Below are 16485 nucleotides of genomic sequence, written 5' to 3' on the forward strand. Positions count from 1 at the left end.
GAACATTAAAAAAAAAACTCTAGCAACATCAGCAGCACACACCAATCACAGCTGATAGGCAGCAAGGGGAGGAGCATGCTGATGTGGCCACACCCCCTGATATCATACCCAAGGCCAGGAGGACGAAATGGCACACAGGCATTCGTCACTGTGAGGATCATGGCATACAAACACACCAGGGAGTGCCATGGATGGGGGTTCGGGTCCCCTCCTGCAGCAGCGTTTTGCAAAGTGGACACTCAGGGAGAGAACATGGGTGCTCCAGCTCCATCACTCCTGCCCCACCCTCCGCAGCCCATTTAGCAGAGGCTGGGGTACACAATGCTCCCTCCTGCACTGGGTTAGGGTGGGGGGCGCGGCATCCTTTTGCTAGGCGGGAAAGGTCCAGACCCCCCCCCCCCCCAGGCAGGACAACAGGGAGGAACACCAGGGCCCAGTACCAGGAGTGGTGGGTTCAGGTCCTGCTAAGGGGGATGCCAGTGAGAATATAATCACACCTTTTGGGGTAAGGAGTCCCAAGTGGTATCTGATATGATGAGTCATTCATGCTGATCGGCTGGCCCCAATGTCAGGTATTTTGGCTGGTCATTGACCCCTCACTACCTCCTTTAGCTGGGCACTAGGCAAAGGTGTTCAAGATCTTAGCTTAGGCTTTTTTCCAACCAGGCTGGACTCTGGAAAATGGGCCTTCTTTCATGGCAGGCTAGAATACAGGGCCAGGAGAAAACTATGATTATTCTCTGAATGAAGGACTTGTGGCATATGCCGTGCTTCTTTTTTTTGGAGCGGGGGTGTTGTATTTATATGCACATATTTGTGTGCGCATGCCTGAGTGTGTGCGTGAGCAACTGGAAGTGATGGCTGCCTGTCAGGTTCTGTGTAGCTCTCATCAACTCGTCCTCTTTGATTTGAATCAGGTAAAGACTTTATTGAAAAGATACGTGTTCACAGGAAGACGTTTCTTGTTAGAACTAACCTCATTGGCCAGAAATTTTTACGCTATGCATGGCAGTTAATGACATCAGCAACCAAAGGTGCGCAAAAGTGGTAGTAAGCATTTGAATTGTTATGTTCTCGACCCACCCCCTCCCCCCACAGTCGCTAAGTGCTTTCTTTAAAAGTAAAACTCCAAGCAGTGCTTTTCAGCAGTACAGATAGCACCTGTTTGATGTAGTGGTTAAGTGTGCAGACTCTTATCTGGGAGAACTGGGTTTGATTCCCCACTCCTCCACTTGCACCTGCTTGGAATGGCCTTGGGTCAGCTATAGTTCTCACAGAGCTGTCCTTGAAAGGGCAGCTGCTGTGAGAGCTCTCTCAGCCCACCCATCTCACAGGGTGTCTGTTGTGGGGGGAGAAGATACAGGAGGTTGTAAGCCGCTCTGTTGTGGGGGGAGAAGATACAGGAGGTTGTAAGCCGTCTCTGATTCAGAGAGAAGGGCGGGGTATAAAATCTACAGTCGTCTTCTTCACTTGCACCTGCTGGAATGGCCTTGGGTCAGCCATAGCTCTGGCAGAGGTTGTCTTTGAAAGGGCAGCTGCTGTGAGAGCCCTCTCAGCTCCACCTACCTCACAGGGTGTTTGTTTGGGGGAGGGAGATAAAGGAGATTGTGAGCTGCTCTGAGACTCTTGAGTGGAGGGGGGAATATAAATCCAATGGCGTCATCTTCCTCTGTATCTCAAGGCCAGCCAGAGAAAGAAAAGCCGTGGTGTGTTTGTGAGTCTGCATATAATAGCATTCCATTCTGTTATATGATTACATGGACTAACTAATAAGCAAAACAAAACATAGCTAATCAGCGAAATATATGATAATACGTTATAGCAAATAAACTATGAAAAACATGTCCAGCATTAACAACAAATCAGCATTGGAAATTGGCTGACATGAACTCGTGAAATTATGGCAAGAAACCTTTTCTCGACAGTACCTCTAGTACATGACCCCTATTAGTGACCAATGTTCCCTCTAAGTTGCAGTCCTGTGAGCAAAAATTCTCCTTTGTGAGCTACTGGCATTTAAAGTTGTGAGCTACTGCATAAATTACGTAGTGTGCTGCTCTGGAGTCATCCTAAGACAAAGGTGTGTGAGCTGGAGGCTAAAAATCTGTGAGCTAGCTCACGCTAACTCTGCTTAGAGGGAACACCGCTAGTGATCTGCAGGACGTTCAGGGACGTGGTTCTCAACTTCTGGCATTCCAAGGAGGTCGCCCATCCAAGTATTTGTCAGAGTCGACCCTGTTTAGCTTCTGAGATTTGACAAGATCAGGCTTCCCTGGCCTATCCTGTTTCTTCATGGGGTATAAGAAGCACCAAGAGATAATGATTGACCTGGGTTGGTTCCCCTTGGAAGGAGAAAGCCCTGGAGACTTCTGGTGTCTTGTTATTATTCGCTTTAATGACAAATATAATGGCAGAGCTGAGCACAGGTAGAGTTGTGAAGCGCCAGAAAAATTCGGGGGGGGGGGGAACAGTCTTCCCCCCGTTTTTTTCCAAAAGCCTTTTTTTGTTTTTGTATTTTCTGAAAAATTGAAGGAAAGGAAAGGGAAAAAAATTGATGATGGAACGTTTTATTTTAACAGGATGAATAAATATTTTAAGACGAGGGGTTCAAATATTTTCCAAACCCTTTCTAAAAAATATGTATGGTATCAGATTATTCTACTTTCTGTGCCCTGAGGACAAGCAAGTCCTAGATCACGCCCATTCATTGAAACTTAGGCCTACGTTCTCTTCTGTACGCTTCCCCCCCCCCCTTCAATTCTTTTTATGAGAATGAGTTTTTTTTATTTTTATTTAATACTGTGGAGAGGAAATACGAATAATTGTTACTTCTGGATTTTTAAAACTTGTTTTGTGGAGGGGTTTTTTTTGTCTGTTCCACATAAACTTAATAAACAGTTCAAGAGATGGTTGCTCCAGTTGTCACAATTAGAAATCAATATTATTTAAAAAGTAAATTCAGTTTGTAATAACTCTTTGTACACGCTATATTTTTAATATGCTAGTCGTAATAATTTCCTGCCTAGTAAAATTGCCCTTAGTCATAGGGTTGCCAAGTCCAATTCAAGAAATATCTGGGGACTTTGGGGGGTGGAGCCAGGAGACTTTGGGGGTGGGGCCAGGAGACTTTGGGGGTGGAGCCAGAAGCAAAGGCTGTGACGGGCATAATTGAATTCCAAAGGGAGTTCCGGCCATCCCATTGAAAAGGGACCACTGCACACCTTTTCAATGCCTTCCCTCCGTTGGAAACAATGAAGGATAGGGGCACCTTCTTTTGGGGCTCATAGAATTGGCCCCCGTGGCCCAATCTTCTTGAAACTTGGAGGGTCTTTTCAGGAGAGGCATTGGATGCTAGGTGGAAAAATTGGCGCCTCTACCGCCAACCCTGCCCCCAGAGCTCCAGATACCCACAGATCAATTCTCCATTATACCCTATGGGAATCGGTCTCCATAGGGAATAACGGAGTGCCCAGCAGACATTTTCCTCCTCCTCCTCTCCCCCTCCCCCCGCTTTCTGATGACCCTGAAGCAGGGGGAGGGCCTCCAAACCCGGGGATCCCCTGCCCCCACCTGGGGTTGGCAACCCTACATAGTCATATTGTACGTTCCTAAAGTAACAGAATGACCTTCGATCTGGAAAAGGGGGGGGGAGTCCTAATGTAGCATTGTTTTCAATTTCCATTTTTTTTCCGGAGCTTCAAAATTTCTGGAAATTTTACATCTCTAAGCATGGGTGAGAGGCAGAGGGATTCCTGCAGCGTAGCCAATCAGCTCCTCCACGTCAGAGGCCCAGAGGAAGCGTTTCTGTGCGTCCATTTTTTTCCAGCCAGATCTCTGAAGCCTGCCTGCCTTTCTCTCCTGATCTCAGCTGCTTGTTCTTCCCACAGAGACATTCCTGCCCCTTCCCCTCAGCTGGGTGCTTGGACAGAGCTCTTCCCTGACACTTTAAGCCTGTTGAAGAGTTGCAGACAATGGTAAGGGGGCCACCAATCCATCTTGTCCATTTGGGCCTAGCTTAAGAATTAGCCCCTAAGACACGGAACCAACGTAGAAGAAGAGTACTGCAGATTTATACCCCGTCCTTCCCTCCGAACTCAGAGACTCAGAGTGGCTTCTTCCCCCACAACAGACACCCTGTGAGGTAGGTGGGGCTGAGAACTCTCCCAGAAGCTGCCCTTTCAAGGACAACTCCTGCGAGAACTATGGCTGACCCAAGGCCATTCCAGCAGGTGCCAGTGGAGGAGTGGGGAATCAAACTCGGTTCTCCCAGATAAGAGAGCTATGGTTGACCCAAGGCCATCCCAGCAGCTGCAAGTGGAGGAGTGGGGAATCAAACCCGGTTCTCCCAGATAAAAGAACTATGGCTGACCAAGGCCATTCCAGCAGCTGCAAGTGGAGGAGTGGGGAATCAAACTCGGTTCTCCCAGACAAGAGAGCTATGGTTGACCCAAGGCCATTCCAGCAGCTGCAAGTGGAGGAGTGGGGAATCAAACTCGGTTCTCCCAGATAAGAGAGCTATGGTTGACCCAAGGCCATCCCAGCAGCTGCAATTGGAGGAGTGGGGGATCAAACGCGGTTCTGCCAGGTAAGAGAGCTATGGTTGACCCAAGGCCATTCCAGCAGCTGCAAGTGGAGGAGTGGGGGGATCAAACCCGGTTCTGCCAGGTAAGAGAGCTATGGTTGACCCAAGGCCATTCCAGCAGCTGCAAGTGGAGGAGTGGGGGATCAAACCCGGTTCTGCCAGGTAAGAGAGCTATGGCTGACCCAAGGCCATTCCAGCAGCTGCAAGTGGAGGAGTGGGGGATCAAACCCGGTTCTGCCAGGTAAGAGAGCTATGGTTGACCCAAGGCCATCCCAGCAGCTGCAAGTGGAGGAGTGGGGAATCAAACCCGGTTCTCCCAGATAAGAGAGCTATGGCTGCCCCAAGGCCATCCCAGCAGCTGCAAGTGGAGGAGTGGGGACTCAAACCCGGTTCTCCCAGATAAGAGAGCTCTGGCTGACCCAAGGCCATTCCAGCAGGTGCAAGTGGAGGAGTAGGGAATCAAATCCGGTTCTCCCAGATAAGAGAGCTGTGGCTGACCCAAGGCCATTCCAGCAGGTGCAAGTGGAGGAGTGGGGAATCAAACCCGGTTCTCCCAGATAAGAGAGCTATGGCTGACCCAAGGCCATTCCAGCAGGTGCAAGTGGAGGAGTGGGGGATCAAACCCGGTTCTGCCAGGTAAGAGAGCTATGGTTGACCCAAGGCCATCCCAGCAGCTGCAAGTGGAGGAGTGGGGAATCAAACCCGGTTCTCCCAGATAAGAGAGCTATGGCTGCCCCAAGGCCATCCCAGCAGCTGCAAGTGGAGGAGTGGGGAATCAAACCCGGTTCTCCCAGATAAGAGAGCTATGGCTGACCCAAGGCCATTCCAGCAGGTGCAAGTGGAGGAGTAGGGAATCAAATCCGGTTCTCCCAGATAAGAGAGCTGTGGCTGACCAAGGCCATTCCAGCAGGTGCAAGTGGAGGAGTGGGGAATCAAACCCGGTTCTCCCAGATAAGAGAGCTATGGCTGACCCAAGGCCATTCCAGCAGGTGCAAGTGGAGGAGTGGGGAATCAAACCCGGTTCTCCCAGATAAGAGTCTGCACACTTAACCGCTACACCAAACTGGCTCTAAGGAGAGAATGAGCTTCTAACATCCTTAAAGAGCCAAATAGAGACACTTAATTTCCCCATAGAACCAAGGAGGCACATCATAAATGGCTTGGTTTGTAGTTTAGAAAAACTATATTAAACCTGGTTGACAAAGCACAAGAAGCACCAGGGCCAAACTCAGAATGAAGGTTTCTGATGTTCAGTGGTGTATATCCAATCTTTCTTATTTTGCTTTTGACACTCTGCTGTCTGTCTCTCTCCATCCCCTTAGAAAGAAGCCTTCTTTCATATCTAAGAAAATAAATGCATGTATTCACAGACAGAAGTGGCCCAAGAGAAGGGGAAGGAGATGGAAGGGCAGGACCCAGAAGGAACTGGAACTGGCAAGAGAGCAAGGAGAAGTCCCCAGCCCATCCAACCTGGAAGTGGTGTGGAATTCTGGGAAAGGGTTTGGCCAGAGATCGTGGCTCACGATGCCATTACCTCAAATGTGCATTGCCAACACTTCCAGCTGTTCTGCTACCATGAGGCCGATGGGGCCCGAGAGGTTTGCAGCCAGCTCCATCACCTTTCCAGCCAGTGGCTGAAGCCAGAGAGGCACACCAAGAAGCAGATCCTAGACCTGGTGATCCTGGAGCAGTTCCTGACTCTCCTGCCCCAGGAAATGCAAAGCTGGGTCAGAGGATGTGGGCCGGAGACCAGTTCCCAGGCGGTGGCTCTGGCCGAAGGTTTCCTCCTGAGTCAGGCAGAGGAGAAGAGGCAGGCAGAACAGGTGAGGAGATTCCCTCCAGGTGTGTCTAATTCAAGCAACAATATCTCACCTTATCTTAAAGTTTCCTTGCCAGTTAATTGCCCAGAGCCTCTTCTGCTAGAGAATTTCTGACCCCTGCAGATAACTCACCAAATCTGCTGAGAGAAGGGTGCAGAATCTGGGAGTGGGGCAGGATCCATTCCTTGGTCTCTTTTCCATTCCATCTCTTACCCCTCTCCCTGGCTGCTGTTTCAGATGCGGGGACCACCTTTGGAGATGGAAGCTGCAATCCCTGAGGCAGAAGGAGCTTCCTTGGAGCAGGGGCAGAGGGGGCAGGCGGTGGAGCGTGCCCAAGATGCCCTCTCCTGTGGTAAGGACTCCTTGTGCCTGGATGCCATTGGGGCAGCCTGTGAATGTGGTGGGTAGAGAGCTCAGGTCAGGGGTGGAGGGGTTTCTACAGATAACAGAGAGTTAATTGGTGGTACTCTATGTCCCTGAACTGTGATGCCTCTAAAAGGAGATTAGACAAATTCCTGGAGGTCAGTATCTCCCACTGATTAGGAAAAAAAAAATCATATCTCACCTTCCTTCCATTTTGTTGTTGTTTAGTCGCACAGTCAAGTCCGACTCTTTGCAACCCCCTGGACCAAGTCACGCCAGGCCCTCCTGTCTTCCACCATCCTCCGAAGTCTGCTCAAATTTGTGTTTGTTACATCAGTAACGCTGTCCAGCCAGCTCCTCTTTTGCCGCCCCCTTCTTCTTTGGCCTTCTGTCTTTCCCAGCATCAGGGTCTTCTCCAGTGAGGGCTCCCTTCTCATTGGGTGGTCAAAGTATTGGAGCTTCAGCTTCAGCATCTGACCTTCCAGGGAACAGTCTGGGTTGATTTCTCTTCTGTTGTTTAGTCGCACAGAGTCCGACTCTTAGCGACCCCCCTGGACCCCCTTTCACTTTCATTTTTACTGCTTGCCCCTCCCTCCTCACACTCAAGTTTCTTCTTGCGCAGATCTATTCCACTCCAAGCAATCTTTTTCTATTCATTGAACTTTTTGAAACTTAGCACTTAAGGGGTTGATTCTGTGTACATAGGTTTGTAGAACAATGAGATTAAGCTCTTTTTCTCTACTCTGTTCATTTTACAACGTCTTTGCTGTGTAGAAGAGGCATGTGATCTCAGCAGACACAAATTACAGTTTTGAGAACTGCGAGACCAAGTATCTTTTTTTTTTAATAAATAGTCTTTATTTGTTATTCTATTTAGTCCATTACAACAAATATTTTTATTTCCAACACGCCCTTCCTCCCTCCCCCCCCCCAACCCTTTACTCCTAGTCTCTTCTCCCCAGTCATGGGCACAAAGTCTTAGTCTATCACTGAATGTCCGTCCTTCCTTCTATCGCTGTCCATTCTAGGTAGGTCTTCCATCTGGTCGTGATTTCCTTGGTTTTCACATCCCATGTTGTCTCCTTGTTAAGTACCGCCACGATGTCTGACTGTATAAATTCAAACAAATAATTGTGCCAGATTTCTACTGTCCATTTACTTTTGTCCTTCCAACCCAAAGCGATGACCGCCTTACCCGCCAATACCATAGCCTTGACTAAATGTTGCATGCTCCTGTCTATTACCGGGCCACCTATTGTGCTTACCAACATAAGATTAAACTCTATGGTTAATGTTATATTGCATACTTTTCTGATTATTTTGATAATTTTTGTTCCAAAAGGTCTTTACTAGCGGGCATAGACCAAGCATCTGTGTTCTGTGATGATATCTTGCAGACAGAGAAACTGCCCAGTAATCTTACAGATTACTTTAATCTTTAGATTATTTAATTTATTTAATAATTTAGATTATTTAATGTTTAATTGTGAATTGTATTTAATTGTATTATCCTGTTTTTATTGTTATAACATGGCTTATGCCATGTCCTGTAAGCCGCCCTGAGCCTGCCTTGGCGGGGAGGGCGGGGTATGAATAAAAAAATTATTATTATTATAGAAACCTCTGGAAAAGCATGACGTTGCGAATGGGTTAATAGAATTTATTACCAAAAAATTTAAACATTGCATGAATATACAGCCTTATGCTTCAGAATTAAAAACGAATCCTTATTTCATGATGGGATAACCTTTGGATGATAATAGATTTTCCTCAAAAAGCGTTTTATTTAAAAAATCCGATTTAAATTTTAAAAATCCGATTTTTTTTAATAAAAAAAAAATCATCGATTTTTATCCACCTTGCTGAAAACACATTCATATTTCCCTCAAGTCCCCAGAATTCCTCCAGTCATGTCTGGTTCAATGTGACGGTAAGGTTTCATGCTATGGCATTTCCTCTCTGCATTTCCCTCCCTTTAGACCAAACCCAAGTCTCACAGAAGTCTAAAATATGTTGGCAGCATTTAAAAGTCCTGAGGCTCATAGCTCCCTGGTGCTTCTCTTCTGCCTCTCCCAGAACGTAGTAAAAAGTGTTTAAAAAATGTGTTGAGTGTACGTAGGGCAAGATTTCACAACTCCAGGAAGGAGTTGTGTGAAGCAAGGAGCTAATAAATGCCCTTCCTTCCTCCCTTGTCTCAGGAACAGGCAGTGAAGAGATGCTGTTGAACCGTTGTCTTTTCAGAGAGGTGGAAACAGCTGCTGCACCTCCAATCCAGGTAGGAGAGATGAGATGAGCGGGGGGCCGCTGGGATCCCACCTTCTTTCTCAAGGGAGTTTTTGCTCCTTCTGTTTCTCCAAGGGGTCTGTGAGAGAGATCCTTTGAATGCTGTTGCATTTACCCATCCCCAGCCTGTTCCTGCCCAGACTACTCCCCTCCAGTGTGTGAACTCTGAAGAGGAGGGAATCTTCTTTTTCTTCCAGGGTCCATTTTCCTTGGAGGAGGTGTCTGTCTCTTTCACGGAGGCAGAGTGGGCCCTGCTGGATCCGGGACAAAGAGCTCTGTACAGGGAAGTCATGCTGGAGAACTATGGGAACGTGGCCTTTCTGGGTAAGGATCTTTCTTAGGTGCCAAAGGTGCAGCTTGCTGCCATTTTGATGAGTGATGAATCCAAATATTGACTAGCAATGCATCATTTTGAGGCCTACTACTTTGGGAGGGGCTTTGACTCCCTGATAGAACATCTGCTTGGCATGCAGAAGGTCCCCAGTTCAATCCCCAGCATCGCCAGAGAAAAGGATCAGGTAGGAGGTGAAATGAAAGACTCTGCCTGAGACCCTGGAGAGCCGATGCCGGACTGAGTAGATAATACTCAAGGGATCAAGGGTCTGATTCAGTGTAAGGAAACTTCACGTGTTCATAGAATCATAGAACTGGAACTGACCTCCAGGGTCATCTAGCACTTTTGTTGTTGTTGTCGCACAGTCGAGTCCGACTCTTTGCGACCCCATGGACAAAGTCACGCCAGGCCCTCCTGTCTTCCATCATCCTCTGAAGTCTGCTCAAATTCGTGTTTGTTACATCAGTAACGCTGTCCAGCCATCTCCTCTTTTGCCGTCCCCTTCTTCTTTGGCCTTCTGTCTTTCCCAGCATCAGGGTCTTCTCCAGGGAGTGCTCCCTTCTCATTTGGTGGCCAAAGTATTTGAGCTTCAGCTTCAGCATCTGACCTTCCAGGGAGCAGTCTGGGTTGATTTCCCTTAGAACTGACTGATTTGATCTTCTTGCAGTCCAAGGGACTCTCAAGAGAACCTTTTTTCTGTCAACGGCCATTTGAATATTTATAACATCATTCGCGGGCCATACAAAATTATCAACTTAAAAAACAGTGCTCCACCAAGGGAGAACGATTCAGGCTGGCAAAATTGATGCAAATTATTGTTTTTCTATTTGAAGTCATATGTGGGGAGCCTAATTTTGTGCGCGCACAGACCCCAGCCCACTGCCCTAGGCAAATGCCAAAGTCCAGGACTTTTTTTATTTAAAAAAGAAAAAGCCCAGCAGGAACTCATTAGCATATTAGGCCATGCCATTTGGGATAATCGAGTGCAAATTGAACTGGGGGTAGTTGTCTCCCACCCCTGTCACGCCTTCCTCCCTCCATGCAGACATTGCAGCTGCTCCCAGCAGACTTTTAAAGGCACCCATATACCCCAGCAGCAGTCCTTCACAATGCCCAGCACTTAGGTGAGAGAGAGAAGGAGGAAGGGGGAAGAAAGGGAAATGAAATGGAGGGGAGAAAAGGTAATAAAGAAAAAGAAAGAAATGGGGGAAGAAAGGGAAATAAACGGAAATAAAGAAATGGGAAGAAAGGGGAAGAAAGAAGAAGATAAGATTGGATTTGAAGGGTAATGAAAAGGAGGAAGAAAGGGTAATAAAGGGGGACAATGGACATTTAAAAAGGGGGAGAAGAAAGGAGAATTATGGGAAACAAAGAATCGGGGGAAAGAAATAGAAAAAAGGGGAAATAAAGAAATAGAAAAAAGGGGAAATAAAGAAATGAGGGGAAAACTTAACTGTGACAGTGACTTTTCCAGGCCCTGCAGTGATCCTGGCCAGCCAGTAAGGCCCCAGGCAGGCCACGGCATGGCTCAGCTTGGCCTAGCAATCCCCGAGAGCCAGACCAAGTGATCTTGAAAGCCGTAAACGGCCCTCGGGACAGACATTCCCAACCCCTGGCCTAGAGCATCTGTGACAGGAGCGTTTGTCCAGCTGCTGCTTACAGATTGCCAGGGAGGGGGGAACTCACCTCTTCCCTAGGTAGCCGATTCCACAGTAGAATAACTTTTGATTGAAAAACACCTGCCTGAGACCCTGGAAAACGGCTGGTGGACTGAGCATACTGACTCCAATGGATCAAGGATTTGATTCAGTGTACCGCAGCTTCTTGTGTTGTTCATGTGTGTGTACTTGCAGGAGGGTAAGTGAGGCCAGTGTTGTAGCCATCCCCTAGGCCAGGGGTGGCCAACGGTAGCTCTCCAGATTTTTTTTTTGCCTACAACTCCCATCGCCTCTAGCCAGCATGGCCGATGGCTGGGGCTGATGGGAGTTGTAGGCAAAAAACATCTGGAGAGCTACCGTTGGCCACTCCTGGCCTAGGCCAGAGAAGGTGTCGTGGCCTAAGAGAAAGTGGATGAGAGGCCCTCAGATACACTCTGGAAGAGGCCAGATCCTCACTTCTCTGTTTGGCGACCTTTCCAACTCCCTCTTCCCCCTTACATCTGCTCTTCCTGTGATCTGAAGGTCAAGAGACTGGGGGTGCTCCCAGTGTCTTCCCTGTCTATGGAGGCCCGGGTAGCAACCACTGCCAAGTCCGCCTTTTTCCATCTGCGGTGGCTTCTTTTCTGGAGCACCGCGACTTAGCAGTGGTGATCCATGCTACATTCACCTCGAGAATAGACTACTGTAATGCCCTCTACATGGGGCTGCCCTTGATTCTGACTCGGTGACTGCAGCTAGTGCAGAACGCTGCAGCACGGTTGTTAATGGGACTCCCTCGGTGGGAGCACATTCAGCCAGTGCAGAAAGAGCTGCACTGGCTGCCTATTGTGTACCAAGCCTGTTTCAAAGTGCTGGTATTGACCTTTAAAGCCCTATATGGCTGAGGACCTGTCTATCTAAGAGACTGCCTTTCCCCATATGTTCCCCAAAGAGCACTGCATTCGGGAACTCAAAATCTACTGTCCATCCCAGGACCAAGGGAGGCCAGACTGGGCTCTATACGGGCCAGGGCCTTCTCAGTGGCAGCACCAATGCTGTGGAATGCTGTCCCCAAGGCCATAAGACCTGTGCGGGATCTCTCCCAATTCCGCAGACCTTGTAAAACTGAACTTTTTAAACAAGCCTATAACAACTAGGGGAGAACGGCTGCTGCTTTTATGCTGCTGGCCAACCCCACCAGAAGGACCGCCAACAGATCAATGGAAGGCCTAGTACGATCGAAGAGCCCCGCGGCGCAGAGTGGTGAAGCTGCAGTACTGCAGTCGGAGCCCTCTGCTCACGACCTCAGTTCGATCCCGGTGGAAGCTGGGTTCAGGTAGCCGGCTCGAGGTTGACTCAGCCTTCCATCCTTCCGAGATCGATAAAATGAGTCCCCAGCTTGCTGGGGGAAAGCATAATGACCGGGGAAGGCAATGACAAAGCACCCCGTAAAAAGTCTGCCGTGAAAACGTTGTGAAAGCAACATCACCCCAGAGTCAAAAACGACTGGTACTTGCGCAGGGGACTACCTTGACCTTTTTTAGTACGATCTAAGCCGCCTAAGCTCTTAATATGTTGTAAAGCGCCTATATTTTGTTTTGAATTGTGAATTATTATGTCTTACTGTTTTATATTTGAAACTGAGATGTTGGTTTTATTTTGATCGTTAGCCGCCCTGAGTCCGTTTGGAATGGGCGGGATATAGGAAGATAGAAGAAGAAGAAGATATTGGATTTATATCCTGCCCTCCACTCCAAAGAGGCTCAGAGCGGCCTACAATCTCCTTTCCCTTCCTCCCCCACAACAGACACCCTGTGAGGTGGGTGGGGCTGAGAGGGCTCTCACAGCAGCTGCCCTTTCAAGGACAGAGGCTCAGAGCCGGCCTACAATCTCTTTTCCCTTCCTCCCCCACAACAGACACCTTGTGAAATGGGTGGGGCTAGAGAAGGCTCTCACAGCAGCTGCCCTTTCAAGGACAGAGGCTTAGAGCGGCCTACAATCTCCTTTCCCTTCCTCCCCCACAACAGACACCCTGTGAGGTGGGTGGGGCTGAGAGGGCTCTCACAGCAGCTGCCCTTTCAAGGACAACCTCTGCCAGAGCTATGGCTGATCCAAGACCATGCTAGCCGGTGCAAGTGGAGGAGTGGGAATCAGACCCAGTTCTCCCAGATAAGAGAGCTCTGGCTGACCCAAGGCCATTCCAGCAGCTGCAAGTGGAGGAGTGGGGAATCAGACCCGGTTCTCCCAGATAAGAGAGCTCTGGCTGACCCAAGGCCATGCCAGCAGCCGCAAGTGGAGGAGTGGGGAATCAGACCCGGTTCTCCCAGATAAGAGAGCTATGGCTGACCCAAGGCCATTCCAGCAGCTGCAAGTGGGGGAGTGGGGAATCAAACCCGTTTCTCCCAGATAAGAGAGCTATGGCTGACCGAAGACCATTCCAGCAGCTGCAAGTGGAGGAGTGGGGAATCAAACCCGGTTCTCCCAGATAACAGAGCTATGGCTGACCCAAGGCCATTCCAGCAGCTGCAAGTGGAGGAGTGGGGAATCAGACCCGGTTCTCCCAGATAAGAGAGCTATAGCTGACCCAAGGCCATTCCAGCAGCTGCAAGTGGAGGAGTGGGGAATCAGACCCGGTTCTCCCAGATAACAGAGCTATGGCTGACCCAAGGCCATTCCAGCAGCTGCAAGTGGAGGAGTGGGGAATCAGACCCGGTTCTCCCAGATAAGAGAGCTATGGCTGACCCAAGGCCATTCCAGCAGCCGGAAGTGGAGGAGTGGGGAATCAGACCCGGTTCTCCCAGATAAGAGAGCGATGGCTGACCCAAGACCATTCCAGCAGCCGCAAGTGGAGGAGTGGGGAATCAGACCCGGTTCTCCCAGATAAGAGAGCTATGGCTGACCCAAGGCTATTCCAGCAGCTGCCAGTGGAGGAGGGGGGAATCAAACCTGGTTCTCCCAGATAAGAGAGCTATAGCTGACCCAAGGCCATTCCAGCAGCTGTAAGTGGAGGAGGGGGGAATCAAACCTGGTTCTCCCAGATAAGAGAGCTATGGCTGACCCAAGGCCATTCCAGCAGCTAGAAGTGGAGGAGTGGGGAATCAAACCCGGTTCTCCCAGATAAGAGAGCTCTGGCTGACCCAAGGCCATTCCAGCAGCTGCAAGTGGAGGAGTGGGGAATCAAACGCAGTTCTGCCAGATAAGAGAGCTATGGCTGACCCAAGGCCATTGTAGCAGCTGCAAGTGGAGGAGTGGGGAATCAGACCCGGTTCTCCCAGATAAGAGAGCTATGGCTGACCCAAGGCCATTCCAGCAGCTGCAAGTGGAGGAGTGGAGAATCAAACCTGGTTCTCCCAGCTAAGAGTCCACACACTTAACCACTACACCAAAATGGAAAGTAAATAAAAATAAATAAAATCCTGTCAAGGAAGGAAACCTGGGTCCCCATGAGTCAGAGCTCTTTGCACCTGAGCAACGCCCAATTCAGTGGATATCCGGGGAGAGTGTGCACAAACAAAGTAGACCCCTTTTTAAAAATATACAAAATTTTATTAAGGATTTAAAACTAAGATGGCGCAAAACAGCGCAGTTTGTGCAGTTCAGCAACAGGAAAAGAAGAGAAGCTAACTGTTCTAAGATACGAAGTGCCTATATGGCACCCTGTGTAGCAGCATCCGTATTGCAACTGTAGCCTAAGTTACTCTATCGCAGGGGTGGCCAACGGTAGCTCTCCAGATGTTTTCGGCCTACAACTCCCATCAGCCCCAGCCATTGGCCATGCTGGCTGGGGCTGCTGGGAATTGTAGGTAAAAAACATCTGGAGACCTACCGTTGGCCACCCCTGTGATAGAGAGAAGTATTCATCATGATGCAGCAAGAAAACAGCCAAGTGTACGGTACTAGAATGCCATCAGCATAAAGTTAGCCTGGCTTCCCTCATCCATACCCGTATTATAGTTTCTGCCTCTCTAGGGACAGGTGGTTCGAATGACCCAATCAAGGGTCCTGCTGGATGGAATTTTCCAGAGGATGTCAGCAGCATCCCCAGTTTGGTGTAGTGGTTAAGTGTGCGGACTCTTATCTGGGAGAACCGGGTTTGATTCCCCACTCCTCCACTTGCAGCTGCTAGCATGGCCTTGAGTCAGCTATAGCTCTGGCAGAGGTTGTCCTTGAAGGGGCAGCTGCTGTGAGAGCTCTCTAAGCCCACCCACCTCACAGGGTGTCTGTTGTGGGGGAGGAAGGGGAAGGAGATTGTGAGCCGCTCTGAGACTCTTGGGAGTGGAGGGCGGGATATAAATCCAATATCTTCATCTACCTCACAGGGTATCTGTTGTGGGGGGGGAAGGTAAAGGAGATTGTGAGCCGCTCTGAAACTCTCCGGAGTGGAGGGCGGGATATAAATCCAATATCTTCATCTACCTCACAGGGTGTCTGTTGTGGGGGAGGAAGAAGAAGGAGATTGTGAGCCGCTCTGAGACTCTCCGGAGTGGAGGGCGGAATATAAATCCAATATCTTCATCTACCTCACAGGGTGTCTGTTGTGGGGGAGGAAGGTAAAGGAGATTGTGAGCCGCTCTGAGACTCTTCGGAGTGGAGGGCGGGATATAAATCCAATATCTTCATCTACCTCACAGGGCGTCTGTTGTGGGGGAGGAAGGGGAAGGAGATTGTGAGCTGCTCTGAGACTCTTGGGAGTGGAGGGCGGGATATAAATCCAATATCTTCATCTACCTCACAGGGTGTCTGTTGTGGGGGAGGAAGGGAAAGGAGATTGTGAGCCGCTCTGAGACTCTTCGGAGTGGAGGGCGGGATATAAATCCAATATCTTCATCTACGTCACCCTCCTGTCTGCAGAACTGGATAAAGGTTCTCACGATTAGACAGTAACCTCAATCTGGGAATCTGGCCATGAAAAAGATGATGATGTTAAGTGCAGGCAGACTCATGAACACCCACAAGTCACACCAGACCACTTAATAATTACTGTAACCCTTTGGAGAACTAGGATTCTTTGCCTCACAGATCCATTCCCCTTATCCTGCTTCAGATTCTGGGCTTTGATCTTGACCGTGGTGCCGTCATTCCAGAAGAATTTTTAGACATTGATCTCTTCCTTCTCCATGTAAGAATGATCATTCCCTCTCTGTCTCCCTCTCTTTCAGCAAAAGAAGCCAGAAGTATAAAAGAGACTGTGGTGGAGAAAGAGAACGGCCTTGCATTTGAAGAAAGCCCGGGGAGTTCTTCTAGAGGATTCCGAGAGCATATTTCCTTCCCAAATGAGTTGGCTGAGAGTGAGTATCCATCACTGTTATGTCAAGGGAACAGGCCAGGAATAACCGCAGGGGATTCCTGATTTCCTTCTGATCTGGTACAATCATACAGGCTGGTGGGTAAGGAGGGAAGAAGACTTTCTGGGAGTCTGAAATCTGGAGAGTCTGAAGCTTCTGCTGCACAAGTGTTTAGCTGAGG

The 16485-nt window shown here is 49.0% G+C and overlaps 2 protein-coding genes across 2 annotated transcripts in view; one reads left to right on the forward strand and one right to left on the reverse strand.

Moving 5' to 3' along the window:
• Positions 1-16485, reverse strand: part of LOC132572129 (zinc finger protein OZF-like) — a 1123325-nt gene that overhangs the window by 42893 nt on the left and 1063947 nt on the right. The window lies entirely within an intron of this gene.
• LOC132570915 (paternally-expressed gene 3 protein-like) overlaps positions 6559-16485 on the forward strand; it is a 234642-nt gene continuing 224715 nt past the window's right edge. The window contains exons 1-4 of the mRNA XM_060237553.1: positions 6559-6754; positions 8964-9040; positions 9246-9372; positions 16179-16307. Coding sequence (XP_060093536.1) covers positions 6640-6754; positions 8964-9040; positions 9246-9372; positions 16179-16307 — 448 coding nt within the window. The 5' untranslated portion in view covers positions 6559-6639. The remainder of the gene's footprint in view (positions 6755-8963; positions 9041-9245; positions 9373-16178; positions 16308-16485) is intronic.

This window comes from Heteronotia binoei, chromosome 5 (genome assembly GCF_032191835.1).
Source record: "Heteronotia binoei isolate CCM8104 ecotype False Entrance Well chromosome 5, APGP_CSIRO_Hbin_v1, whole genome shotgun sequence".
Taxonomy (NCBI): Eukaryota; Metazoa; Chordata; class Lepidosauria; order Squamata; family Gekkonidae; genus Heteronotia; species Heteronotia binoei.